This window comes from Podarcis cretensis (assembly GCF_951804945.1).
Source record: "Podarcis cretensis genome assembly, chromosome: 15".
In the NCBI taxonomy this organism is placed as follows: domain Eukaryota; kingdom Metazoa; phylum Chordata; class Lepidosauria; order Squamata; family Lacertidae; genus Podarcis; species Podarcis cretensis.
Genome location: NC_137185.1, coordinates 21,817,720 through 21,845,419, shown reverse-complemented (window position 1 = coordinate 21,845,419; position 27,700 = coordinate 21,817,720). Strand labels below are relative to the sequence as shown.

Genomic DNA, 27,700 nt, shown 5'->3' with positions numbered 1-27,700 from the left:
TTTGGGTAGCTTTCTGTTGAACAAGTTATCTGCACCTACAGAGATGTTAGGAAGGGCAATTATTAGCAACTGTAAGAAACAGTCTATCTTAAAACGCTTGAAAACCTCTTAGTATCATTTTTCTTATCTAGCTTTCAGTTGGGTTCGTTAGCGAACATTTGGTAGTTGCTACTGTGACAGAGATGAAAACAAAACCTAGTATAATTTTTCCTATATGGATGAATTTTCTATATGGCAAACTGTTTTTCAATAATTGAAGATGGGAACTATCATAATGGAGAAGTGTATTTGCATCAGAAGGCTTTCTATGTGCAGATCCTCTTAGTCGACACGTAATAAATAATATAATATCTCAGATCTTTTAATTTTGAGGCAGATATAATAACTAACAGCAAGTAGTAGTGAAAATTAAGTACTTCTTGTATCCATGGATTGATATTTTCTCTTGTGGGACTATTTTACTTTTCAACTTGTTTTATTCCTTGTCTTGGACCTACAAAGTGTCTCTCCCTCACAAGGGACAATCTTGATACATTACTGGGAATAGAGGAGTTTGTGAGATTTCCAAAAAATCATGCTAGATGTACCCACTCCCCCTTTTTAAGAATTATTGCAGAATTGCTGTGCATCCTGACAGGGCAATAAATTAATAAGGAACCCAGGGGCATTCAGAGTAGATGGTGTCTGATAATGAATAAGTGCTCCTTATATTTAATTATTTTGATTGACATTTCACCAAAAATATCCAGGCTTGAAAGTGATAATGGACAGAGAGATAAACCTGTTTGCAGAAGTACTGGAGATCAAAAGAAACTGGGTTGAAAAGTGATCAGAACTGGAAACTGAATTAAAGGAATTTAACGTGAGCGTAAAAGTAGAGAAATCAGCTAAGATGAAAGTGGCCTAAATAATCTTGGTTATGTAAGGAGAATTCTGCTTACAAAATGTTTTAATTTGTGGATTTGAATGTGACTCGCATATGACTGATTATTGCTGTCATCACCCGATTGTTCACAAAGACAGATGCAATAGTAAATATATTGCAACATTTTGAGGACTTGAATCAGTGGTCTCCTCACTCGAAGAAGAAGCTTACGTCCTGGGTAATGGGAAAGAAACGACAGAAATTAAGTAGATAACTTCATAGTTGGTAACTATTAGACAGATTGTATGTGGGGACGCATGCCTTAATAGAGGGTTATCTTTTGTTCCTACTCTGAAACATGATCCAGAACAAACAAGAGTAGATCTTTATCAATTTATTAGTATTCTTAGGACCCAAACCCGATGGAAAAGTCCCCTTTCCTTGTGCTTCTCTGATAAGTCTCCCATATCTCCTGTCGTTTCCCACCACCATAAGTGCTCTCCAAACTAGCTTTCCTCTTTCATTCTTTCCTGTTTACACATTTAGCAACTGTGTGAATAACTTTTAAAAAGGAAATAGCAGTCATGGAAGCATAATTTGAATCAAGAGCCTTGTGTGAGAATGGGGGGCTGGCTTTAATCCATTGTCCCATTGGAGCTAACCCAAGTGATGTTTATTACATTTATATACACCTTTTCTCCCTGGAACTCAAGGTAGCACAGATGGTTCTCTCCCCTCCCCATTTTCTCCTCACAACAATCCTGTGAGGTAGGCCAGTGACTGGCCCAAGGTCACCCAGTGAGCTTCATGACCAAATGGGGATTTGAACCCTGCTCTCCCAGCATCTCTAACTTTGCTGGCTCTCATGCTGGATTGAGGCACCTGCTAGTTGCTTCAGGAGAAAAGTTTCCAATCACACTAATAGTGTCTTGTCCAGTTTGGCCTTTAGGTTGAACACACCATATTTTGAAAGCATAGAAGAAGACTTTGATCCTTGAGCCAACCCTTTGAGGATGAGGTCATCTTTTGTTCCACTAGGTCAGGACCTGTTTATCCTGCCACCCAACTATTTCAGGAATTAGTTTTCACAGTTCTTGAGGAAATGGAACAGAACCCTCCCCAGGGTACAGAACAACAAGATGGCTTTGAAAGGGATATCTTACATTAGGACAAGGGTCAGCAACCTTTTTCAGCCGTGGGCCGGTCCACCGTCCCTCAGACCATGTGGTGGGCCGGACTATATTTTGAAAAAACCAAAATGAATGAATTCCTATGCCCCACAAATAACCCAGAGATGCATTTTAAACAAAAGGACACATTCTACTCATGTAAAAACACACTGATTCCTGGACCATCCATGGGCTGGATTGAGAAGGCGATTGGACCGCATCCGGCCCACAGATTGCTGACTCTTGCCTTAGGATCTATCTAGGAGGCTGGTTAGGGTTGGATTAGTATAAGTATGGATAGTAGTAACTGCAAGGTAGAACAACTAAGAGTACTTTTGCTGCCTCCATTGGACACCAAACAAGATGAACTGAACAGAAATTACCAGTAGAGCTTTTCTTTGAGAAAGGAGAACAGTGGGATAGGTAGTAGTGAATACCGGGTTTTGAATAACATCTCTTCCCAGGAACTTCTATTTTCTGAGTTGCCTCATACAAGAACATTTAACCCTCACCAGGAAGAGCCTTTGTTTCAGTCAATAACTTCACATTAGAGCCATTCATCTTGATGTGTGGACCTTTTGATTTAAATCATTACATCTCAAGCAAAGAGTATTTATAGGCTTCTGGAGACTTCATTGAGAAGTTACAGTTGGTTAATTAAATGGAAGGAAATGCTGTATTAAAGTTTTTGGCACTGGAGTCTTCTACACAAGTATTCTACAAAGGGATACACTGTGTGTGTGTGTGTGTGTGTGTGTGTGTGTATTGCACTTCTTTATAACCCTTGCTGAAATACTTTCGACCAAGTATTACTTTAATCAACTAATACACAAATACACACATTCTCTCTCTATTTTCTTTTGGTAGGAGAGCAATGTCAACATGGGATTTTGCACGGCCCTTAGATGGCAGAATTTAAGCATACATTTGCATCATTCACATTTATTAGGATCAGCCACCACAAGCTCTTGTGAAGAATTAACATGCCAGGGGAACAGAGTGCATACTCTCTAACCAGTGAATGAAAACTATGAATTCACATCCCATAATTTCCACAATCATTACATACTAATAAATCAAAATTTCATTTCTGCATGATCTTGTTATGTAGTGACAACATATTTCAGGGCATGTTTGCAATATTGGGTGATGGGGGGGGGATTCTATTTATTTCCGAACAATTCTGAACATGTTGATCTCATATTTGAAAGTATATTTCTAATGAAGGAAGGTTAATTTCCTGTTTTAATGAAGAAAAAGTGATGCAGACTAACACCCATCTTTGCATAAAAGCCCAATGGAATCATGGAGTCATAGAACTATAGAGTTGGAAGGGACCCCGTGGCCATCTAGTCCAACCCCCAGACAGCTCGGACAGGCAGCCAGACAATTCAAAAGGCACAAGCTCCCTTTGTTCTCTGTCTTCTACCAATCCCTTGTAAACGTCCCTGTTTACTTGCCCTGTTCACACTCCTGATCGTGATAAGAATACACTGCTTCTGTTATGACAGTTTCCCATCCCATTCTCAAATGCACTCCTTTTGGCGCTTGCTTAAAACATTTTTGTTTTGACAAGCCTACCCAGAAGTACAGAACGTTTGTGGGTGTTTTGATTTTAGTTATTATTTGAATGTCTTAAATAACTGCACATAACTGTCTTTACTGATAGTTTTATTCTTTTTATAAACTTGCTTTGAGCTTGTTTCTATAATATATAAATTTAATGGGGAAAATATATAAAAATAATGTATAAAAATAATTTATCATACCGGCAGTTTTTATGTATCAGAAGGAAATAATGCTTACATCTCGTATTTTAATTCTAAGGCAGAGATGCAAAGTCAGCAATTTGTTCATCATGATCTATTTGGAAAGTACTGTATAGTAAGAACAGAACAAGATAAGTTTTTTAAAAAAACTTCTCTACCTCATTTTGAGCATTTTTTCTTGGGGTGTTCTGTTTCCTTCTATCTGTTGCTGGCTTCATTACTCAGGAGGCCTGCACCTCATTCCTGATATCTTTTAGGGTCATCCATAAAGTACATCCCACATCAAGAGGAATAAGGTAGAGGAGCAAAATAATGAAAGAGGAGGTACAGTGGTGCCTTGGTTCCAGAACGGCTTAGTTGTTGAACAAATTGGCTGCAAACCTGGAAGTAAGTGTTCTGGTTTGTGAATATTTTTAGTAAGCCAAATGTCCGACGCGGCTTTTGCAGCTTCCAATTGAGTGCAAGAAGCTCCTGCAGCCGATCAGAAGCCGCACCTTGGTTTTCTGACGGTTCCAGGAGTCGAAAGGACTCCTGGAACAGATTAAGTTCGACAACCAAGGTACCACTGTATAGACCATCGAGAGGAGGGTGCAAAGTGTGGCTGGGTAACATTTTTGAAAGGCAATGCTCTTCATCTTTCTCTCCCCCCCCCCCATTAAGCAGCCTCCCCAGACATACAGTGGTACCTCGGGTTACAGATGCTTCAGGTTACAGACTCTGCTAACCCAGAAATAGTACCTGGGGTTAAGAACTTTGCTTCAGGATGAGAACAGAAATGGTGCGGCGGCAGCGGGAGGCCCCATTAGCTAAAGTGGTACCTCAGGTTAAGAATAATTTCAGGTTAAGAACGGACCTCCAGAATGAATTAAGTTCTTAACCTGAGGTACCACTGTACTCATTTTTCACTTTATTCTGACAAATCTCCCAGGCGCCTTTCCTTTCAGTGGCTTCCCTTCACTATTTATCACATTTATTAGTCACCTCATAAGCAGGAGAATCCTCTGGGCAGCAAACAGTTGAAACAATTTAAAAACACAAGTCCAATAAAAGCAGATGAGTTTTCATGTTGCCATTATTTAGACTGTAGCGTTCCTGGCTGTGCTGTACTTATTTTATACCGCGTGTGACTCCCAGCTGTTTTTAGATTCCTAAGAAGTATGTATTGTTTCTGTTGGTGATGGCAACACCCTCTTACCTCTCTGCAGATTACTCCTGTGCACTTCAAAGAGACATTCTCCTGCAGGGCCGACTCTACCTCTCTGAAAACTGGATATGCTTCTATAGCAACATTTTCCGCTGGGAAACACTGGTGGGTGCCTTCCTTAGCCCCTCTACCAACGGGCTCATTTCAGGACTGTTCTGAAAATGTGTTTGCTAACACTTTCCTTCGTCTCTCTCTTTTTTTTTTTTTTTGCACAGTTGACTGTCCGTTTGAAGGACATCTGCTCTATGACCAAGGAAAAAACTGCACGGCTCATTCCTAACGCTATCCAAGTTTGCACTGACACTGAAAAGGTGCGTGCCAGAATCCTCGGTTCTTGATGCATCCGAAGAACTGAGTGCAGAGGGCTCTGCTGGTAGACAGAACTATTGAGTTGAGACAGACAGAGTTGGCCCCAGGAATTGACTGACATGGTGCAGAACTCCTCGGGGTGCATTTGGCAGCTACAAAAAGAAAATTTACTAGTAACATGAGCATAACGGTAGCCTGGTGGATCAGGTCAATGGCCCATCTAGTCCAGCATCCTGTTCTCATGTACTGGCCAGCTACATGCCAGTGGGAAACCCTCCAGCAGGACCCAAGCACAAGGGCACCCTCCCTTCTTGCGGTTTCCAGCAACTCGTAGTCAGAAGCATAACCACCTCCAACCATGGAGACAGAGCCCAGCTGCCATGGGTAGTAGCCACTGATATCTATTCTCCTCCTCCGTGAATCCAAGTGTGTTAAAGATGGGCCAGTTCTCAGTTTGGAGTGAGACAGTAAATTTTAAGGATGCTTCCATGTGAGGCCTAAATGGGTCATTCAGACCCAGTTGTCCTGTATATACATTTGGCACATTCACTTTCTCTCATTCCTGGTTTCTCAGTTCAGGCTGGCATTTTTGAGACGATGACAAAGTGTGGGTGCTACGAAAAGCATGTGTTCTTAACAGGGCTTTGCAGAGCCAGGCAGAGACCTGGGCCAGGTAGATAATGTGCCCCCCCCCTTTTTTACCCTGGACTTTTGCGCCTCCGCGTTCCCCCCAGTGCATCCCCTGCGATTGTGAATATGCTGACTGAGGCCCCCTTTGGAATCGGAGGCCCAAGCCAAGTGGCCCATATGGCCCCCCTCTGTCTGGGCCTGGTTCTTAAGTGGCACCAATTCCGCAGTAAGCTCCCATCTGGAAGAGAGTTGAAAGTGGTTTTTTGCTTCTCTTGAGAGGCATTTTGCTTCTCTTGATATGCTTTCCACCAGGGTATTTATATTTGTCTTGTTGTTCCTTGAACCAAGCAAGTTTTTGCAGAGTTTTGAGACAATGCAAACCACTGCAGGATGTGTTTACTGTAGGTAAATTTGGGGTGTATTATATACAATGAGCAGTGATCCTTCACTCAGTTTTAAAAAAACCATCTAGGCTCATTTGCCCCTATGAAGCCCTTAGCAAGTTCCCCTTGGAACTAATTCTTGGTCCTTGAAATGATGACTGAGAGTGCAGTCCTACAACCATATACCTGGGAATAAGTCCCATTGAATTCAGTGGGCTATATGTCTGAATAGACATGTATAAGAATGCGCCTATGCCTTTGCTCATTCTCCATCACTGTCTTACTGTTCACATTTCAATTGTAGATTCCTTGGGTAGAGGCTTGTTTCTCTTGCTGATAAAAACTCTCTAAAGTTTCACTTATGGCGCTGAATACCTTAATCATAATTTAATGATGTGTGCTGAGGGTGGTGTATCACAGGCTGTCGGTTTGGCAGAAACAGTTAAATGCAGAGGTCAACAGGTGAAAAGAACACTTGGACCAGCTCTGTGACATGCATACTGTTCCCTGGACCACCCTAGCTGTGGAAAAATAAATTCAAGGCTATGAAACGGATAGTATAACAAAGGGGTGTTATGTAAGTAGCTTACTGAGTCTAAGTTGCATAAGTAATGCATTTGCTCGTTTTGCCTTACTACCACCAAGCTTCTCAGTTCTCATATAATTTGCTTGGAAAATAGGAAGCTCTCTGCTTCACTTTGCCAAATCTCTGTTCTCCAACAGCACTTTTTCACTTCCTTCGGCGCCCGAGACAGGACATACATGATGATGTTCAGGCTCTGGCAGAATGCCCTTCTTGAAAAGGTAAATGGAGATGTGGGGACGATCCTCACATAGATATGAATGTGTTTATTTACAGGAAAAGTACAAACTCTTCCTTTTTGCAATACTTTATCAAGGAAGCTAACAATCAGTAAAAATCGCACACTATAACGGAAAAGCAATTAGAACAGTATAGGTAAAAAGGACACTATAACCACACATCAGCATTCTGAACATGAGGTACCACAGCAGAAAAGGCCCTGATACTTTGAGTTTACAATTTTTGAATGCTCCAAATACTGTGTCTTAGCGATGCTTACAGCACTCTTATAAAGTTCACCCGTATTGCCAGGTGTGATGTATGAGAGGCGGTAAGTTGATTAAGAGAACCCATTGATGATAATTGAACTGGGTACATCCTTGCTCATGGCTCTTTGGCTTTTTTAAAAAATAAAAAGGCTACACTGCACCACCTCTTTAATTAAACTTTTCCCATCTGAACTTTGCATTGTCCTGGACTATGAGCTTTGTCAAGCCTCACCAGAAGTTCATCTTGTTCAGGAAGAATGCACCGGGTTTTCATTTTTTAACAAATGGTTTCTTGTTATCACCCTCTTTACACAATCTCTCCTTTCCTAGCCTCATGGTTTAAAAACCGCAAGCTTCTTTCTGAATTCCAACACTGGTTAGAAATTTTAAGGCCCTGTTTTGATGATGTGATTATGACATGCCTGCCTGCGCACATCCCAACAGCTGTTTGGCTTGGCTTTCAAGGACGTCTTTCTCTTTTCCATCTCCCTTTTTTAGGGCTACCAATGCATTTGACCCTTTCACATATTAACTTTTGAGAATCCAGCTCTTTGTGTACAAGGCTTCCATTGTTTCAGTCTAAAAGCCTCAAGGGAAGTATATATACATGCATATATGCATAGATAGCTACCAGAGACTGTAGCCTGCTTCAGATCACTTTTTCTTTAAAGTATTGTTGGTGACGTGCAGTTGGTTTGGTTTTTTAAATAAACTCAAATCATGATGTTATTGACAATGGCTCCCTATTCTATGTTTGTCAACATGGGAATTATCTGCACTGTGGCTTCCAAACCAAGGCATCGGTCGCAAGAGCCTTGCATGATTTTCACATGTGATGACACATACAGTTTTTTGTTGGTGCATTTACTACAGATCTTGTGGCGAAGAAAATAGGTAGATGTCATAATTAGGTTTGGAGCCATAAGCAAGCGTAGTTCGCCTGCTTGGGTTTTGTCACCTTCCTATGGAGGGGTCCCAATCCACAGTGTTTCTCTCCACAGCCCCTGTGTCCAAAGGAGCTCTGGCACTTTGTGCATCAGTGTTATGGTAGTGAACTAGGGCTGACGAGTGATGATGAAGACTACGTGCCTCCTGACGATGATTTCAACACGATGGGGTACGTTGAGCTAAAGCGTGCGGAGACGTGTCAAACAAACTTTAGCGCACAAGGGTCAGAAGCTGGATCTGCCTCAGGCACTCACGTGGGCTGGGAATGCTGGATCAGGCCAGGGTGGGAAATATGCTTCATTTCTGTCTGACCTCACTATGTGCAATTTGCCACCCCCACCATGTATGCCTGTAACTTCATGTATCTGAGGAAGTAGATGGTAGTCTCCAAAAACATGCGCCACAATGCATCTGTTAGTCCTTAAGATTATAGAATCATAGGATTGTAGGGTTGGAAGACATCATCTTCCCCAACCCCCTCCAGCACAGAGATCACAGCTAAATAATCATTGACAGATGGCCATCCAGCCTCTCTTTAAAAACCTCCAATGAAGTAGAGTCCCCACCTTCCAAGGTAGTGTGGTCCAGTGTCAAACACATCTTACAGTCAGAAAGTTATGATCTCCTTTCTTGTAATGTGAATCCTTTGCTTCAGATCCTACCCTCTGGAGCAGCGGGGGGGGGGGGGAGCTCGCTCCATCTTCCACGTGACAGCCCTTCAGATATTTGAAGACGGCTATCATATCACCTCTCAGTCTTCTCTTCCCCAGGCTAAACGTGCCCAACTCCCCCAGCCGTTCCTCATAAGGCTCGGTTTCCAAACCCTTGATCATCCCGATTGCCCTCCTCGATGAACCTTTCAGCTTGGCAATGTCCTCCTTAAACTGTGGTGCCCAGAACTGGACACGGTACTCCAGGTGGGGACAATGATGTCACAAGGTTTCTTTCTTGTCCTGGCTGCAACAGACTGACTGAGCTCCCCTACGGGATTTTTTTTACTCCTTTGGTTTCACTCTCCGGTGCTTTTAGCAGCTGACTGATGTGAGGGCTGGCGAAATTCAACATTCGTCTCTGCTTCTTCTTTTAGTTACTGTGAAGAGATCCCCGTGGAAGAAATTGAGGTGAACGACAGCTCCTCGAAAAGCAGCATGGAGGCCAAACCGGAGGCGAGCCCTCAGCTTCCTAAGAAGTCTGTCACCAATAGTAGCACATTGACACCGACAGGAAGCAGCGAAGCTCCAGTCCCAGTAGGCATTATTTCCTCTTGCAGAGTTGCATCTTTGATCTGACCCAGTGCATTGGTAGGCAGGGGACTGCTATTTAACGTAGCTTCCCCAAATTAATTTCTGTCTTTCAATGTTGTTTTTTAGCCTCTAAATGCAGGGAAAGCAGTAACTGCCATGGTTCTTCTTCCCTAAATAGAGAAGGAATCTGGATTGTAATTAATCTAAATATTCAAGTTCCCAATGGATTTGGGTTGGAACACTGATGGTGGCTCTCTTGTAATCAACCTGGTGTGTGTATTTTGTTTTTAAAGCTGTAGATGGTTTTCTTTGTAGATAGTCCTTAATTGGTTTATAGTGGTGGATTTGTTTTTGTTTTTTTAAGTGTATTTACTTTTTAAGCATCGGTCTTACTATCTTCCACATACAAGTTCTGCAGCTGGGCAGATCGCCGTTCTCATTCTAAAGCTGGGTGCTGAAACATTTTCTCACGAAGGCCTGCCCACATCCTCAGAGCGCATTCCTCAAACGGCATGGCCAGTTCCTTCTCACTCAATTGCCTTCTTAGCACCATAGTCTCAGTGTTGTTCAAAACAATGTCCTCTCCCTAGACAGTCTTTTCCTTTCCTAATGTAAATTCAGGGCAGATGAAGTCCTTCCTCCCGCAGCGTATAGTTAAACTATGGAACTCGCTCCCACAGGATGCAGGAAAGGCCACCAACTTTGATGGCATTAAAAGAGGATTGGACAAATTCATGGAGGGCAAGGCTATCAACATCTACCAGCCACGTGGCTATGCTCTAACTCCACTGCCTTCTGCCAGGGCCCGGCTTGCCAGTTTCCCATGGGCATCTTGGTGGCTACAGTGGACTGGATGAGCCACTGCAGGGCTCTTTGTAGGTTTTTATGATCTTACTGCTTACCGTATTTTTCGCCCTATAGGACGCACCGGCCAATAGGACGCACCTAGTTTTCAGGGGGGGAAATCAAGTAAAAAAATATGATTCCCCCCCCCCCGCAGCTCTGGGAGCAGTGGACAGGCTGCACGCAGCCTGTGCGCTACTCCAAGACCTTCTCCCTGCTTTTGTGGGAGGTGGAGGAATTCCCCCACCTCCTGCAAAAGCCCACAGGAGCCCAGCGTGACTCCTGCGGGCTTTTCGACCAGGAGGGAGAAGGGACTGAAACGGGCAGTCAGTCCCTTCTCCCTCCTCGGGGAAAAGCCCCCAAGAGCGGCTTGCTCTTTAAAGGGTGCACGGCTCCTGCAGGCTTTTCTAGGAGGTGGGGGAATTCCCCCCCCCCTTGTAGAAAAGCCAGCAGAAGTCGCAGAGCCCCTTTAAAGAGCACACGGCTTTTGCGGGAGGTGGGGGAATTCCCCCATCTCCTGCAAAAGCCCACAGGAGGGTTGGAGAGTAGCGGGAAGGCGTCGCACGCCTTCCTGCTGCCCCCCATCCTCTGGGGCTGGCGATGGGGGAAGCGCTGCTTTCCCTACCGCCAGCCTCAAAGGCAGGTTGGAGAGTAGCAGGAAGGCATCACACGCCTTCCTGCTGCCCCCCATCCTCTGGGGCTGGCGATGGGGGAAGCGCTGCTTTCCCCACCGCCAGCCTCAAAGGCAGGTTGGAGAGTAGCAGGAAGGCATCGCGCGCCTTCCTGCTGCCCCCCATCCTCTGGGGCTGGCGATGGGGGAAGCGCTGCTTTCCCCACCGCCAGCCTCAAAGGCAGGTTGGAGAGTAGCAGGAAGGCATCGCGCGCCTTCCTGCTGCCCCCCATCCTCTGGGGCTGGCGATGGGGGAAGCGCTGCTTTCCCCACCGCCAGCCTCAAAGGCAGGTTGGAGAGTAGCAGGAAGGCATCGCGCGCCTTCCTGCTGCCCCCCATCCTCTGGGGCTGGCGATGGGGGAAGCGCTGCTTTCCCTACCGCCAGCCTCAAAGAGCAGACTCTCCTGGCTTCAGCGGAAGCAACGCGAAGTCTCCGGAGCGCAGGCTTCGGAGGCTTCGCATTGCTATCACTGAAGCCAAGGAGCCTGCATTCGCCCCATAAGACGCACACACATTTCCCCTTCATTTTTGGAGGGGGAAAAGTGCGTCTTATAGGGCGAAAAATATGGTACTTTTCTAATTTTATTTTTTAAAAATATTGCTCTCTTCTCTCATTCCCCACTTGGGAATCCCCCATACATTGGCCAGTATGGTTGAAGCTAAAGGGACTTGGAGCCCAAAACATCTAGGGGGCTTCACATTTCCCCCATCCCTACCATAAGTATACAAAAGGGAGGTGCCCCAATATAAATGGATGTAATAAGACCATCTTGCATATAGTGTGATGGTTGCATATGTTTGTACCCCAGTGTGCATAAGAGTACCAGAAGAGTTCCAGCTGAAGGTCTGCCAGGTCCGCCAACCTTCTTCCCACAATGGCTGATCAGATGCCTCTTGGAATCCCATCAGCAGGCCGTGGAAGTCAACAACTCCCCTCTCCTGTTTTTGCTTTCCAACAGCTGGTATTCAGTGTCATACGGCCTCTGAGCATGGAAGCTCCAATTATCCCCTTTTTGCTAATATCCATTGCTGGACCTTCCTTGAAGGATTTATCTAATCCCCTTCTAAGGACACAAGTCAATATAAGTAAGAATTGCATTTGGCCCCAGGCTCTTTGAAACTCGTGCCGTAGTCTCACAGGTTGCAAAACCATCTTAGTCCACATGGAAAGGGAATCATGCTAATTTTTATGGAGCAAGCCTAGGTCTTTCTGTTTCCACAGGGAACAATGGGAAATCGCTCACACTGACCCCATAGAGTTTCAGCCATGTTTGACAAGCCTCAGCATTGCCCTTAAGGCAGCAGTAACACCCTGATCTTTCTTGCACCTTTCCAGTATGAAGGAGTAGTTCCCGAGGAAGAGGAGGTCATTGACGTCCCCTCAGAGAAGGAGCTGACAATCGCAAACCTTATCGGAGACAAGATTGAGATCATTGCCCCCATTAATTCCCCCTCCCTGGACTTCAATGACAATGAGGACATTCCAACTGAACTCAGCGATTCCTCGGAAACTCACGATGAAGGTGTGTGACTGGCGGCTGCAGGTATTGTGGTGGGTTTAACACAGGCATCTCCAAACTCGGCCCTCCAGATGCTTTGGGACCACAATTCCCATCATCCCTGACCACTGGCCCTGTTAGCTAAGGATGATGGGAGTTGTAGTCCCAAAAGATCTGGAGGGCTGAGTTTGGGGGTGCCTGGTTTAACAGCTCCTGTAAGTGTCCCCTGCCCCCCATCTTGAATACTACAGTGGTACCTCGGGTTACAGACACTTCAGGTTACAGACTCCGCTAACCCAGAAATAGTACCTTGGGTTAAGAACTTTGCTTCAGGATGAGAACAGAAATTGTGCGGCGGCGCGGTGGCAGCAGCGGGAGGCCCCATTGGCTAAAGTGGTACCTCAGGTTAAGAACAGTTTCAGGTTAAGAACAGACCTCAAGAACTAATTAAGTTCTTAACCTGAGGTACCACTGTCTGACAACCAATTTGGAAGGCTCAGGACTTCCAAGCTCAAAATCCATCTGCTGGATTTCCAATGATGTCTAATATTCCTTTGTTCTTCTCTAGGTCGCATGTATTGCTTGATTACTTTTAGAGTTTGCATCATCATTAGGTTAATGGTTAGACAGTCCCAGCACTGTCCACCAAAAGCAACTGCCAGACGAGTCTGCATTGATTTCAGTAAGGCTTGTGCAGGAGATGTTCCTAGATTAGTGGGGGGTGGGATTCACATGAGAGTTTTAAAATGGATTTTAGCAATATTTCATAATATAACCAGATAAGTAATAACATAAAGTCAACTTAGTGTATAAAAGCAAGGCAAGGCATACAAAATTATAAGCATGAGGAATAATTACACCCAGAAGTAACTCAGTACAGTCATATTTCTCTAGATGATGCAGGGAGATGTTGTTGCATATCCAGATCTGAAACGTAAGAAATAAAATACCACCAAACAGAATAGAAATATTCAGGATTAGCCTTCTCTTTGGAGACATGTAGTTCACATGAGACTTTTGACTACTCAGGAACCAGATCAAATGGCAGAGATGTTAGAGCTCATTGAGTCCTCCTGAAGATCTCCTCTCACATTTTGCATTCATGGATCACTTTCGGAAGGGATCCCACAATCTTTTCCTACATGGAAATGTGACATCAGGTTTACTTAACTGTTTCAGGGATGAATCTGTGAGCAGGGTCAGCGTTGCCTTTGGGGTCCTGCTTGCGGACTCATCTCTGGAACTGACAATCTCAAAATCAGTGTCATGTTTGCAGGCATCGTAAGTGTTCCCCTGAGCCCAGACTATTGCGTCCAGGTGTGTCAGGTGAAAGACTGCAACATTAAGCTCTCTGCTTCTTTATACAGGGGAAGTTCAGGCCTTTTACGATGATCTGAATGGACGGCAGTACATGAACGAAGTCTTCAATTTTAGTGTGGATAAGCTGTATGACCTGCTCTTCACAGACTCTCCATTCTTGAGGGACTTTATGGAGCAGCGGCGGTTTTCTGGTAAGCTTGGGAACTCCTTGCCTATTTACATCAGTCAATAGTACTCTTTGGCACCGGCTAACATCATTTTTCTTTAGTCAAGCCTATCCAGATACGTGAAATGTTGACACTTCTCTCAACCTGTTTTTAGCTTTCTGTTGATTTGATTTTTTTTATTTCATTTTAATCTGACTGTTTCTAACTGTTTTTACTGATGATTTCATCATTTTAAACTTTCTGTAAACTGCTTTGTGGTTGTTGGGTTGTTGTTGTTGTTTACAATCAAGGGCTATATAAATTTTAATAAATAAAATGTTGCACATCCACACAACCAAAGGTCTTTGAGGATTTGTAGTTCTACAGCAGTTGCTCAAGATCACCAGCAAACCATTCCCTATGCCTCTCACAACATTGTAGTTCCCAAGATTTGGGTCAGAAAATGTGGCGGGGAGGGTGATCTTCCTGAATTCATTTTGTAACCTTAACCCTCAGCCAAAGTAACAATGAGGGTTTTTGTTCCATTGCCTGAGTTCTGTATCATGGTTTTTATTTTTTTATGACAATGGAAAACCAAGAAGAATAAAATGTTCTTGCTGGTGGGAAAAGGACAACCCCCCCACAATTCTTCCACCCCACCCTGCCCAGCACCTAATTTGTATTTTATTTGGATCATTGATATCACACATTTTCCTCCAAGCAGCTCAGATTGGGATATTGAGTCGGACGGGACATTGCCACACCTTCAGCAGAGATGCTCGTGATTAGTGGGGTTCTCTGGAGTTGTTCAGCTCCCCTGGGCAACTCCACCAGACTTTATCAAAACTCCTCCTAAGTTCTGCCAAACCCCTGTGAGAACATGTGCAAGTCTAATCGAAAACCTCCCTGAAAACAGTTCCTATAGAGCTTCAGCAAACCTCCCCAGATTCCCTTTGAAAATTCACTTAGATAAACTACAGGTACCTGAAACCCACCTGAGGACCATCTGGCCGGTCTCATCAGATTGCAGCGCCTCACAAATTAGAGGGGCCTCAGTGTGAATCCAGCCGTGGTTTGGCTCAAGTAATGTGAACTTTGGGCCTGAAAGCCCTGGGATGAAATCCCACCCCCTTCTCTCTCTGTGGCCTTGGGCAAATTACTATTTTTTGCCCTCAGTTTCCTGTTTTAAAAATGGGAACTTTTAATGGCCCACTTGATCAATGGAAGGGAGAAAGGATTTAGGATAAAAGGCACCACATGCATACCAAACAATAAGCCTTCTGTGTCCACCCTGCTGAGTCTGCCAGCTGGGGTGGAGGTGGGGCTGTGGCTTGACTTTGGTCATGGGAGTCGTTTTTATTTTCCCCTGGGAACTGCGTTGTGCTTTGCATTCTCACCCATTGGCCTTTGTTTTGAACATAAGAAGAGCCTGCGGGATCAGTCCATTGGCCCATCTAGTTGCACGTCCTGCTCTCACAGTGGCCAACCAGATGTTGTGATGGGAAACCCACAAGCAAGACTTGAGCACAGAAGCCCTCTCCCCTCCTGTGGTTTTCAGTAGCTGGTATTCAGAAGCACTGCTGCCTCCAGCTCATAGCTGTCAACCGTCCCTTATTTGGTGGGAAACTCCCTTATCCCAGCGCCGTGTCCTGCTGCTGTCCCTTATTGATAATGTCCCTTAAATTTCCCGGGTTTCAAAGGAAGCAGCTCCTCTCCCTCCCCCCCTGCCGGCCAGGGAGGAGGGAGGCTCCAACTGTGTTGCTTGGCTGCGTTGCTCACCAATAAGGAGTCTAAGAACAACTGGGGGGTGGAGCTTGCATGCCTTGTGCCGATTAAATTGGCCGCATTGCCTGGGGACTCGCCTTTGCTCAGTGCTTCCCAGCGGAGAGGTGATGGTGGTTTTCCTTGCTGCATCCCCTTGGCCGGGTTGCTGCGCTGTGGGAACCACCGCTTGAGGCTTTGTTTGGCTGCTGGCTGGGCTTTCTGCCTTTGGCTTGGAGGGGCTCAGAAGCTGAACATACCTGTGCCTGGAAAATCCCTTATTTTGGCTGCTGATCCCTTATTTTCAAGGCTGCTGGTCCCTTATTTTCAAATCTGTAAGTTGACAGCTATGTTCCAGCTGTGAAGGAAGAGTTTGTCCATCCTGGCTGGTAGTCATCAGTTACCTCCTCCTCCTGCTCCATGAATTTATCTAATCCTCTTTCAAAGCCATCCAAGTTGGTGGCCTTGAGTGCCTCTTGTGGCAGAGAGTTCCAGTGTTTAACTGTGCGCTGTGTGAAGAAGCACTTTTCTTTCATCTGTTCCTCTCTCTTTTCCCAGACATTGTCTTTCATCCCTGGAAGAAGGAAGAAACTGGCAATCAGAGCAGAGTTATCCTTTATACCATCACCCTCACCAACCCTCTAGCCCCCAAAACTGCCACTGTCACTGAGACTCAGGTGAGAAGCCCGAAGCCTGCACTGGGCTGTTCAGCTTGAAGTAAGGATGGTTCAGTTAAGGCTGCAGAGGCCCCATTCACATTATACATTTAAAGCACTACGACATCACTTTAAACAGTCATGGCTTCCCCCAAAGAATTCTGGGAGCTGTAGTTTGTTAAAGGTTCTGAGAGTTGTTAGGAGACCCCAATTCCCAGAGCTGCAATTCCCAGCGTGGTTTTATCAGTCAATCACTCTAAACTACAGGGAGCTCTAAGCTACAGGGAACTCTGTATGTAAGGGAACTCTAAGCTACAGCTCCCAGAATTATTTGAAGGAAACCATGACGGTTTAAAGTGATGTCATAGTGCTTTAAATGTTTGTTGTAAATGTGGACATAGACTCTGAGTGCATTCAGACACGGTGTATATTGTATTAATTTCCCTGATAATGTTAGCACTCCTGTCTTGTTTTCTAACGTTCCTTTCCTGCCGCAGTACCTGTTGCATTATGGAACTATGGCTTTTTTACCGATATACCAGCACATCACACTAAATTTCAATCACACGTGGTGTTGCACAGCAACTAATGTCATTGGACAGCATTGCTACTCTCCCGCCCTGTCCACACATGCCTGCTTCTGTTCCCCCATGATTCCCCCATGAAAATGTCAGGAAAGAAGTGTGTGTTAGTATAGCATAATTTTATGAAATAAATTATGAAATACATATATTGCCCCAAATTCCGACACTTTACTCCCATGATTTTCCAGGTTAAAGGGGTTGCAAACTGATTTTTTTTTCTAGAATCGAGTAACACTGAAATGAGCACCAAACCCATGCTATACCCCATTAGTTTTCCAAAAGCGACTCTTACATCATGTGAAAGCTCAGATCATAGAACCATAGAGTTGGGGTCATCTAGTCCAAACACTCTGCAGTGCAGGAATATTTTACCCGACGTGGGGCTCAAACCCACAATCCTAAGAGTAAGAGTCTTATGCTGTATAGACTGAACTATTCCATGTGATCACAGCCTCTGTCTGTTCTCTCTCTGCTTTCTCCAGACAATGTACAAAGCAAGCCAAGAGAGCGAGTGCTATGTGATAGATGCAGAGGTGCTAACTCACGATGTCCCCTACCATGATTATTTCTACACAATTAATCGTTACACATTGACGCGCGTTGCCAGAAACAAATGCCGACTCAGGTGGGTATGGCAGGGCTATAGCTTTGCGATATTAGCAAGGACTGTGATAAACGGAGTTGAATGACACCTGCCCAGATAGGTTGCTGCTGCTCATATTTCTAAGCTTGGAAATACAAGTCTCAGAGGCTAGTAACACTCAGTTTACTCTAAGCCAGGAGGGTGGGAGACATTTTTCAGCCAGAGGACTATGTTGTCTCGAGAACTTTCCAAGAGCTGCATGCCAGTGGAGGGCGAAACCAGAGGCAAAAGCAGATAGAGTGACACATTTAGGATTATGATGATTATATCGTCACCATCAATGATTTATTAATTGTCTTCTAAACCATCGTCTCAAGGCAATTTACACTTAAGAAAATTGAGAACAGCTGAAAACAAAAGACAGCAATTTAATACGTTGCTGAAAATGGCACAAGGCCTTTTAAGAAAGACAGACAGACAGAAAGAAAATTCCTTGAATTTGGAGCAAGGAGAGTATTAAATGTAGTTTCAGAGGAATACCATGTTTGGAAAACGTTTCACGTTGAAAATCCAAAAGCAGGTAATTGGTAGTAACAAATGCTCATGAGGCCAAAGTTACAGCTCTTGGAAGCGACCTCTTCTTTCTTTCTTTTTCAGGGTTTCTACAGAGCTACGATACAGGAAACAGCCATGGGGGCTGGTGAAATCTTTCATTGAGAAGAACTTCTGGAGTGGCCTAGATGATTATTTCCGCCATTTAGGTGAGATCTCGCTAGAGCAAGGGTTGGGGAAATTTGGCCCACCAGATGTTGTTGCAGACCAACCCCCATCAGCTTCAGCCAGCCTGGTCCAATGATCAGAAATGATGGGAGTCATAAAACAACAGCATTTGGACTGCAGACCACAGATTTCCTGACCCTGAGCTAAAGCATCTAGTTATGTTTCCATTTGTTTGTTGTGATGGGATGTGGCATATGACTGAAACTCCATAAAACTCAACCAATGGAGTAGATAAAACTAAGCCTTTGAAACATTTCGGATTGTCAAAAAGTTTCCTTTTAGTATTTTAGCCCTGCATGCTAATACTAAAGGTCTCCATTATTATCCTAATATTATTATATTATACCTGAAGGAGCGTCTCCACCCTCATCATCCAGCCAGGACACTGAGGTTCCCCAGTGCCAAGGACCTTCTGGCGGTTCCCTCGCTGCGAGAAGTGAGGTTACAGGGAACCAGGCAGTGGTTCTCAGTAGTGGCACCTCCCCTGTGGAACGCCCTCCCAGCAGCTGTCAAGGCAATAAACAACTATTTTACTTTCAAAAGACAACTGAAGGCGGCCCTGTTTAGGGAAGTTTTTAATGTCTGATGCTGTATTGTTTTTAATATTCAGTTGGAAGCCACCCAGAGTAGCTGGGGAAACCCAGCCAGATGGGTGGGGTATAAGTATGTTATTATTATTAGTAGTAGTATTAGTATTAGTATTATTAAAAATTGGTATACCACAGATCTCAGGGAATTCCCAACATAAAATTACAATATAAAAACCACAAAATACATAATAAAAATAAGAACAAAAGCAAATCAATAATCCCCCCTCTCCCGCATTTAAAAGGGCACCAGATGTCAAACAGCCAAAGGCCTAGTTAAAGCGGAATGTTTTCACCTGCCACCTAAATGGTGAACCAATGCAGAAAAGGCCTGTTCTGATATTGCCTCCCTCTGGACCTCTCATGTATTAATAATAGTATTGGTATTATAAAATGTATTGCCCACCCGTCATCAGCAGGTATGTTATGATGATTTAAAATTCAGAACTAAAAACAGTTTAACAGATTACAATCGAAGAAGTAAGAGTGGGCCCCTGAAAACACACATATCAGGTGTCAGCGAGGTGTGTTTTCAACATTCCCCAAAAGCTATATAGTGAGGGTTTGGGGCACACCTCTGCTGGGATGGAATTCCACAACTCAGGGGCTACCACAGAAAATGCCCTGTCCTGGGCCGTCACCACTCCAGAATTCTGAGGGAGTGAGAGGGTTTCTACGGAAGGAGGTGGTGTCTCAGATATTTGGGGACTGTGTTATTTAGAACTTTAAACAATTTAAACACCTCAGATTAGGCCCTGAAATGAACTGGCAGCGTATATGTACAGAAAAACAGCAACTGGCAGTTCTTCGGGTTCATTATATGTAAATGTATTTCTGTCCCTTCAAGCTACTGGCTCGATGGGGTGGGGTTGGGGAGGCTGAAAACAGGCGCTGTTGTGATGATGCCTGTGCCCCTGGCCATAACCCCCATTGTGGCTGAAGTGAAAGCGGTGCCTTCTCTCCATGACCGATACCTGCCCCCTCCCCCCGGCTTTCCCTGGCAGAGAGTGAACTGACCAAAACAGAGAGCACATATCTAGCCGAGCTCCATCGAGAATCCCCCAAAGTGAAGGCAAGCAAGCAATCCACAGTGCGCCGGAGGAAGCGGCCCCATACTCACCTGAGGGGGCCTCACCTGGAGGAAGTGCTGAGCCCTGTAACCACCCCCACAGACGAGGAAGCTGTAGGTCGAATCAAGCGTGTGGCAGGTAAGGAGCACCATGTGCAAATGGGGGCGGGGTGGGGGGACATGTTTAGGCTTATGGGATGGGCAGAGGCCCAGGTCCCTCTGAGGTAGTTTTGTTGAGGGTGTGGAATAGGGGTCCCTAAGGGGAAGTGGTTTTCCTAGAGTAGCGCTTCCCAAATTGTGGCGCAGGGTACGCGAAAGGGTTTCAAAAGGTAAATGGCACAGTATTATTACAACTATCCCGAAATTATCTTTGCCTGAGAAGGGGTACCCCAATAAGACTAAGTTCAAAATGGGGCATGTGGTTATTGTAAGTTTGGGAAACACTGTCGTACAGCGTTGTTGATATTAAACCATAGTGTGGGCAACCAAAGGAGGATTCTCTTCCCCAATATGTGTTTATTTTATGGAATGTATAGACCACTTGATTGTAAGGGGGGGGGGGGAACCATGAAATAAAACTATGAAATTATCAGACAAAACAAAACCACACATAAATGACTATTTAAAACATTTTTTAAAAATTTAAATCAGTGAGAAGCTAAAAACAGATTTAAACAAGTCTCAGTGTTCTACATTTCTGGATAGGGATTGCCTTAAGCAAAAATGTGTTCAGCAGGCCCCAAAAAGAGTACATGGAAGAAGCCAGCTAGGCATCAATAGGCAGGGAGTTCTGAAGCGTAGTTGCTGCCACGTCAAAAGATTGATTTATTACAAATGCAGAATGAGTATTATGTGGCATCTGTAATGATGACAGTTCTGCAGATCGAATATATGGGACATATGCCTTTGGGTGTGTTTAAGGGAAGGGACTTTACCTCTTCAGTGTAAAACGAATGCTGCTTTCCAGGTTCCACTCAAACACGGCATATCCCTGAGGAAAGTCCCAGCGGCTTCCACCTGCAGAGCGTCTCCAAATTGCTGCTCATTATCAGTTGTGTGTAAGTGATTCTTCGACCTGGTTTGTCAGTTTCCTTGTTCTGTTACTGCGCTCTATCTCTCCCTCTCTCTCCCCCTCCCTCCCTACATTTTAGTCTGCAGTCTAGTAGGATTATAATGGTGTTAAGAATTTTATTTTTTATTTTTTGGTAAATTGATCCCTCCCACTCATAGATAGTACTTTATTCGGCTATAAGCCCACAAGGTAAAACAAATCAATAGATAAAAATAGCATTTAACATTCTAAAATATCAACTAAAATATTTCAACGCATAATCTCCATCACACTACTTACAATCTCTAGATGTACCATATTATGGCCTTGAAGATAAGGATGGTGCATAGAGTTTACTAGGTTTTTAGTAGTCATGCAGCATTCCATGAAGTCTTTTATATGAAAGAACTGAAATCAGGAATCTGGCATCCTGTAATGTCCTATAAGAGTCAATGTCCTGGAGTAGATAAGCTAGATGTAATTCAGGTGGTTTAGCAACAATTTCCAGAATGATTGAACTCAAAATCCCTCCCACCCAGATTTTGAGGTATCCCAAGTCCATTCCCCTCACCCTGAATCAGGTTCGCATTCCTGGGGATCCTAGGAGGTGTTTTGGCATTAATAGATGTTGAAGAGGGAGTGGTTGTTTATGTGGGCAGGGGAAGAGCTGGGGCAGGGCAGATGGGGAAGGAGACAAAGCCAAGAAGCAACTGTGGAGAGGATTGCGGAATGAACTGCTTCTTTGCCAAGAGTCAATTGGGAAAAGACCCAGCATGTTTGGAAAAGAGGAATTCAAGGGTTGAGAGGGTTCAGGCTTCTGCGGAGCTTGCTTACGGTTTGCGATGTAATTGTGTGCCTTCCTCCTCCTCTCCAGAGAAAAATGGTGTGGCCCGTTTTTGCACAGGAAGCAGAGGAGTATAACTCTGCAACACATAAGCATTTAATGTGTTGTGACGATAATATGTTTTGCTCCGTTTGTGGCGTTTCCTGTTTTTGGTTAAGTTTGGGGACCTTTTAGCTGTGGACTGGTCCAATTTTGGAGGCAATAAGTTGTACCAGCTGAATTAAAAACAAGGGAAACCACAGCATCTATCATCTCCCCAGCTTCAAATTCACCCATCCAGCATTTTAAAATGCTGTGCCTGTTGGTTGGTCTGGAAGAATGTTTTCATTCATTTTTTAAAAGCAGAACTGTGTTTTTTAATAAAATAAAATAATGCCAGATAAATTGAACTCTACAGAGTTTTGGAATGACTTGACCATTTGCTGAATAAGACTCTGAACAAACACACACAAATGTGTGAATCTAGGAACTCATCTGCATTATACATTTAAAGCAGTGTCCTACCACATTAGAATGAATCTTTATTTGCATCAGCCATTGGCCATAGCAATAAAACAACAATACAATACACAAAGAATAGAAATAAAAGGTCAGTTATATAAAATACATTTTGGGGTTTTGAATCAATAGTCAAATGCTGGATCTTATTCTGATTGCCCCAGCTAAAAACCTTGCAACCTTTGCTGTCACCTGCTCATCTTGATCTGCCAAGAGAAAGGACACTGTGGCAGTGGTTTGGTGACCCAGAATGGACAATAAAAGAGGGGTGATAACCTCATTCCTCAAGTCTTTATAAAGAGTGCAAGCCAGAAGGGCATGCGCCACCAATTCGAGACTGCCATCTCCACAGGGACATAAGCAAAAAAAATGAGAGGCACAAATACAAGATGGGTGACACCTGGCTTGAGAGCAGTACATGTGAAAAGGATCTAGGAGTCTTGGTTGACCACAAACTTGACATGAGCCAACAGTGTGACACGGCAGCTAAAAAAGCCAATGCAATTCTGGGCTGCATCAGTAGGAGTATTGCATCTAGATCAAGGGAAGTAATAGTGCCACTGTATTCTGCTCTGGTCAGACCTCACCTGGAGTACTGTGTCCAGTTCTGGGCACCACAGTTCAAGAAGGACACTGACAACCTGGAACGTGTCCAGAGGAGGGCAACCAAAATGGTCAAAGGCCTGGAAACGATGCCTTATGAAGAACGGCTAAGGGAGCTGGGCATGTTTAGCCTGGAGAAGAGAAGGTTAAGGGGTAATATGATAGCCATGTTCAAATATATAAAAGGATGTCACATAGAGGAGGGAGAAAGGTTGTTTTCTGCTGCTCCAGAGAAGCGGACACGGAGCAATGGTTCCAAACTACAAGAAAAAAGATTCCACCTAAACATTAGGAAGAACTTCCTGACAGTAAGAGCTGTTCGACAGTGGAATTTGCTGCCGAGGAGTGTGGTGGAGTCTCCTTCTTTGGAGGTCTTTAAGCAGAGGCTTGACAACCATATGTCAGGAGTGCTCTGATGGTGTTTCCTGCTTGGCAGGGGGTTGGACTCGATGGCCCTTGTGGTCTCTTCCAATTCTATGATTCTATGATAAGCGTTTTTTGTGTGGAATCTGTTGGAATCGTCCCTCAAGTACAACCAAGGGCAAGATATTCAATCTTGTGAGCGTAAAAGCGTGTCTATATTTTAGAATTGCTAGGTTATGCAGATAGGGTGCCAGAGAGTTGAAATGGGAAGGTGGAAACTAGTCATACAATTGTGTCCAAGTTGTTCTGATGCTCAATATCAATAAGGCAGCAACAAATTAGACTGTTTGCTTTACTAAAACCCAAAGTGAGTAGCTGTTGTGGTGATAACCACAAGAGTAAAGTTTTTGATAGACAATTATAGTCCAGGCGCTCTTAAATTTTTGTGGCTTCCTCCAAACAATCCTGGGAACTGTAGCTCAAAGACCCCTACCCCTACTCCCCTCCTGGAGCTACAGTTCCCAGAGTGGCCTATCAACCCCTCTTTAAAGAGATAATTGGGAATTGTAGCTCTAGGAGGGGAATAGGGACCACCTCAGTGCCCTTAAAAAATGACAGCTCCCAAGGAGTAATAGTACCACTCTTATTCTGCCTTGGTCAGACCACACCTGGAATACAGTGTCCAGTTCTTGTTGCCACAATTTAAGAGGGATGTTGACAAACTGGAACGAGTGTAGAAGAAGGCACCAAAGATGGTCAAGGGTCTGGAAACCAAGCCTTATGAGGAACAGTTGAGGGAGCTGGTTATGTTTTGCCTGGAAAAGGAGACTGAAAGGAGATATGATAGCCATCTTCAAATATCTCAAGAGTTGTCACGTGGGAGATGGAGCAAGCTTGTTTTCTCCTGCTCTGGTAGATAGGTCTCAAACCAATGGCTAGCTAAAAGTCTAGCTATAAGACTGATTTGTCTGTTATGCTGTACAGCCTTAGGTACTTTGTTTGGTTCAGTTGCAGTTTGTCTCTACAAGCTGATGACTTAAACAGTGGTGCCACCTGCTGGTGGAAACCACAACCATTAGAGGCTCTGCCATCTAAGTCCACATACATAGCCTTTTGAAAGGGGGGGGGGGCAGGTTCTGCAAATGAAATAAATCAGATATCTATCCTTAATTTGCATACCAGGTTTTGATTGACATAAAGACTTTATTTCTGTACGTGCAAGCGGTTGTTGTTTATTGGTTCTGTTTGTTTTTGTTTTTGATGGTGCTCAGGAATTGGGGAAGAGAGTATTTATTTTCATTTACCTATTATCTTTCTACCCCACCTTTTCTCCCAAGGGGCTCATGGTGAAGGCATACATGGTTCCCCCTTGCATTTTATCCACACAACAGCCCTGTGAGGTAGTCTAGGCTAAGAGTCTGGCCCAAGGTAACCCAATGAGCTTCATGACTTTAATATAGATTCAAATTCTGGTCCCAGTTCCCTGTTCCAACATGCTAGCTACTACGACACATGGAAACCATGTCCTTGTTTTTAAAGGGTAGACCAGTGACCATGCAGGAGAAAGGGTCCTAAGGCTACTGGATAGCAGCCGGAAACTGCTCCTCAAAGATGTCTTAGTCTCACCCTTGCCCACTGTTGCACAAAGACCCCCTTCCCCACTCCACATGCCTAGTTTTTCTTCTCATTTTGCATCAACTCCCCAAGGAACTCTGTGGTTTTGCCTCTTGACACTGAGTGCTGGTTACATCCTGCCTTTGCTATCCTAAGCTTCTCAGGATTTGGAGTTAGCTGTGCCCTCTGGTACATGGCATGATGAGTGCTGTGCACCTCCCTGCCCCTTGCCCCACTGCTGCATCACCAATGTTGGGTGTCTTCTTCTTCTCTCCTCTTCGCTGCTCTGCAACCCCTCTCCCCAATATGTGTCTGTTGTGTGTCCTTTAGAAGAACTACCCCCCCTTGCGGTTTTCTCCTCTCTCAACTCTAGTTGTGTTTCTAACCTTCGCCTCCTCCCTCTTTTCTCTTCCCTGCTCCCATTAGGATTTGTTTCAGGTACCGTCTCCTCCTACTTCTTCTTCACCTTGATTTCCTCTCACCTGTCTCCTTCCGCCTCCCAGCCTGCTGGACTTTTGCTTTTTTTTAACGCTTTCTGTCTGTCTGATCTCTGCTCAGATCCTCCTGGGCTGTGCTTCTTTTTCTTCCCTTTTTCATGTCATTTTGTTGCTGCTCCCCAAAACTTAACAAAGAACCCCTCTTTTCCATTCAGCTCTCAGGTGAGGGTGGCTCTAGCTGTGCTGCGTTATTTCTGTCCTGCTTTAGAAAGCTCATGCAGCTTTTTCCACCTGGGCTGAAAGAAGACCTCCAGAAGGTGAAAGGAGGGGGCAGCAAGAGAGGAGGGGGCCTCCTATTCTGGCTCCTGAGCTCCCCCTGCTCCATCTGTTTCAGAAAGGAGGATGGAGGGGAGCAAGTCAGGTTCAGCCCAGGGACTCTTGACTTGCCGAGCTCCCAACACTGTATGCATGTTGCGTCAGAAGGGTGGGGACTGTGGGCTCAGCATCTCCTACAAGGTGGGCTTATCCCCACCTTACTCCCAAATCTGCTTTACCCACAAAGCCTCAAGGTGGCTTACAATAAATGCTGGGGTGTCAGGCGGACCAGATGTTTCTATAGTAAGTGAATACTTTGAAACTCTTCTGCTCAGGGTGTCCCCTCAATGTTGAAACTTGGGCATGTCCGATCATGAATAAGATATCCACGGTGAATCCATAGAATGGGTTCAGCATGCACAAATGCACAGGGCTTCATTTCATCACATAAAAAGGACAGTGAGTATCTGTCTGAGGCTTTTCAGAAAAGGGGTCCTCCTAGTTGTTGGGGCTTTGTGTGTGAGTTGGAGGAAGGGCCCCAGTCCAGCTTGCATGTCTTTCATTTTTCTTCTTTCCCTCTCCAGTCTGGTGCTTTTGGTAATCCTCAACATGATGCTGTTCTACAAACTCTGGATGTTGGAATACACTACTCAAACCCTCACAGCATGGCAGGGTCTACGGTTACAGGAAAGGTAACACACCCTACAAGCAAAATTTCACTCTGTCCCTCTTGTGGACAAACCACCATTGAAACCCAATAATGTAAAAAAACTCTGCACTGCCTCCCAGGGCTCATCTTTCCTTCTCTGCCCTGACAGGTTACCCCAGTCCCAGACTGAATGGGCCCAGTTATTAGAGTCCCAGCAGAAGTATCATGACACAGAGCTTCAGAAGTGGCGGGAGATCATCAAATCATCCGTGATTCTCCTAGATCAGGTGAGAACTTGCACCTAGAACCCTGGTATGGATGTGACTGACCTTTTTCCCTGCATGCCACCAGTTGAAATCACAAACCATTTGCCAGAGGCACAGGGGGATGAACATGGTTCATGTTTTCTACAGCACTGTGGAAGAGCTAATTACTCGTGGAAGGGAGATTTGAACAGAAAATAAAATGCTTCAGAGTCAAGAAGATGGGAAATCATTATTTTTGAACTTTAGTTAACTTGGCTGCTGATCTTGAAGCACAGATTTCCCTTCACCCTCCCCAAGAGAGCCTTGCACACTTTTTTAAACCGAAAGGTGCTATCATGGGGCTTCTAGCTTTTGCCTTGGGGGTTGCTAATTGCTTATCCTTTTTCTAGCAAATTAGAATACATTTGTGTGGTTGCAGACTCCCCACCCCCACCCGCTGGGCACCCATATGTCTTTCTGTGTGCTGTAACTCCCGCACTAAATGCACACAGCCAGTGGCTCTGATCCACCAATTTGCTTTCTCTGTGTGTAGAACATATCCCAGTGTGTGGTGACTTGGAGAGCCATATAAGTGAGACGCCTAAAGGCATCATTCACCTCAGAGCAATCAGCAAGCAGATATTTGGCCATCATGCTTGACACATGTGAGATGACTGGACCCATGTGTGTGTGAGGGAGATAGCTATTGTTTTTAAGACAACAAAACTGCGTAGTACCCTCACTTGGCAAGCTGTAAGGAAATGGGGTCTTGCCATCAGGAAAGGAAAGCCCTCAGAAAAGTGGGTACTTCAGGGAACCTCTGCCTACAGAGCAACATCAACTGCAGGAGCTATTCAATTTCAGTTGCATCTCCCTTTGCTTGTGTGGAGTTTCTTCCGTTAAAATGAACAGGGAAGTCTATATATGCAAGTGTGTTTGTTTGTTTGGTTTTTATTTATTTATTTATTTATTTCTGCCCCACTTTTTCCCA

The 27,700-nt window shown here is 44.6% G+C and overlaps 1 protein-coding gene across 12 annotated transcripts in view; it reads left to right on the top strand.

Annotated features, from left to right (window-relative positions):
* The window catches only part of GRAMD1B (GRAM domain containing 1B), a 214,431-nt gene that overhangs the window by 182,845 nt on the left and 3,886 nt on the right, over positions 1 to 27,700 (top strand). For all 12 annotated transcript variants that reach the window (XM_079954674.1, XM_079954677.1, XM_079954670.1 and 9 more), the window contains 14 exons: positions 5,009 to 5,112; positions 5,223 to 5,318; positions 7,053 to 7,133; positions 8,402 to 8,517; positions 9,436 to 9,595; positions 12,442 to 12,628; positions 13,972 to 14,115; positions 16,390 to 16,508; positions 17,554 to 17,696; positions 18,312 to 18,415; positions 20,026 to 20,229; positions 21,058 to 21,148; positions 26,400 to 26,507; positions 26,634 to 26,751. In XM_079954674.1, the coding sequence (XP_079810800.1) occupies positions 5,009 to 5,112; positions 5,223 to 5,318; positions 7,053 to 7,133; positions 8,402 to 8,517; positions 9,436 to 9,595; positions 12,442 to 12,628; positions 13,972 to 14,115; positions 16,390 to 16,508; positions 17,554 to 17,696; positions 18,312 to 18,415; positions 20,026 to 20,229; positions 21,058 to 21,148; positions 26,400 to 26,507; positions 26,634 to 26,751 (1,775 nt within the window). The remainder of the gene's footprint in view (positions 1 to 5,008; positions 5,113 to 5,222; positions 5,319 to 7,052; positions 7,134 to 8,401; positions 8,518 to 9,435; positions 9,596 to 12,441; positions 12,629 to 13,971; positions 14,116 to 16,389; positions 16,509 to 17,553; positions 17,697 to 18,311; positions 18,416 to 20,025; positions 20,230 to 21,057; positions 21,149 to 26,399; positions 26,508 to 26,633; positions 26,752 to 27,700) is intronic.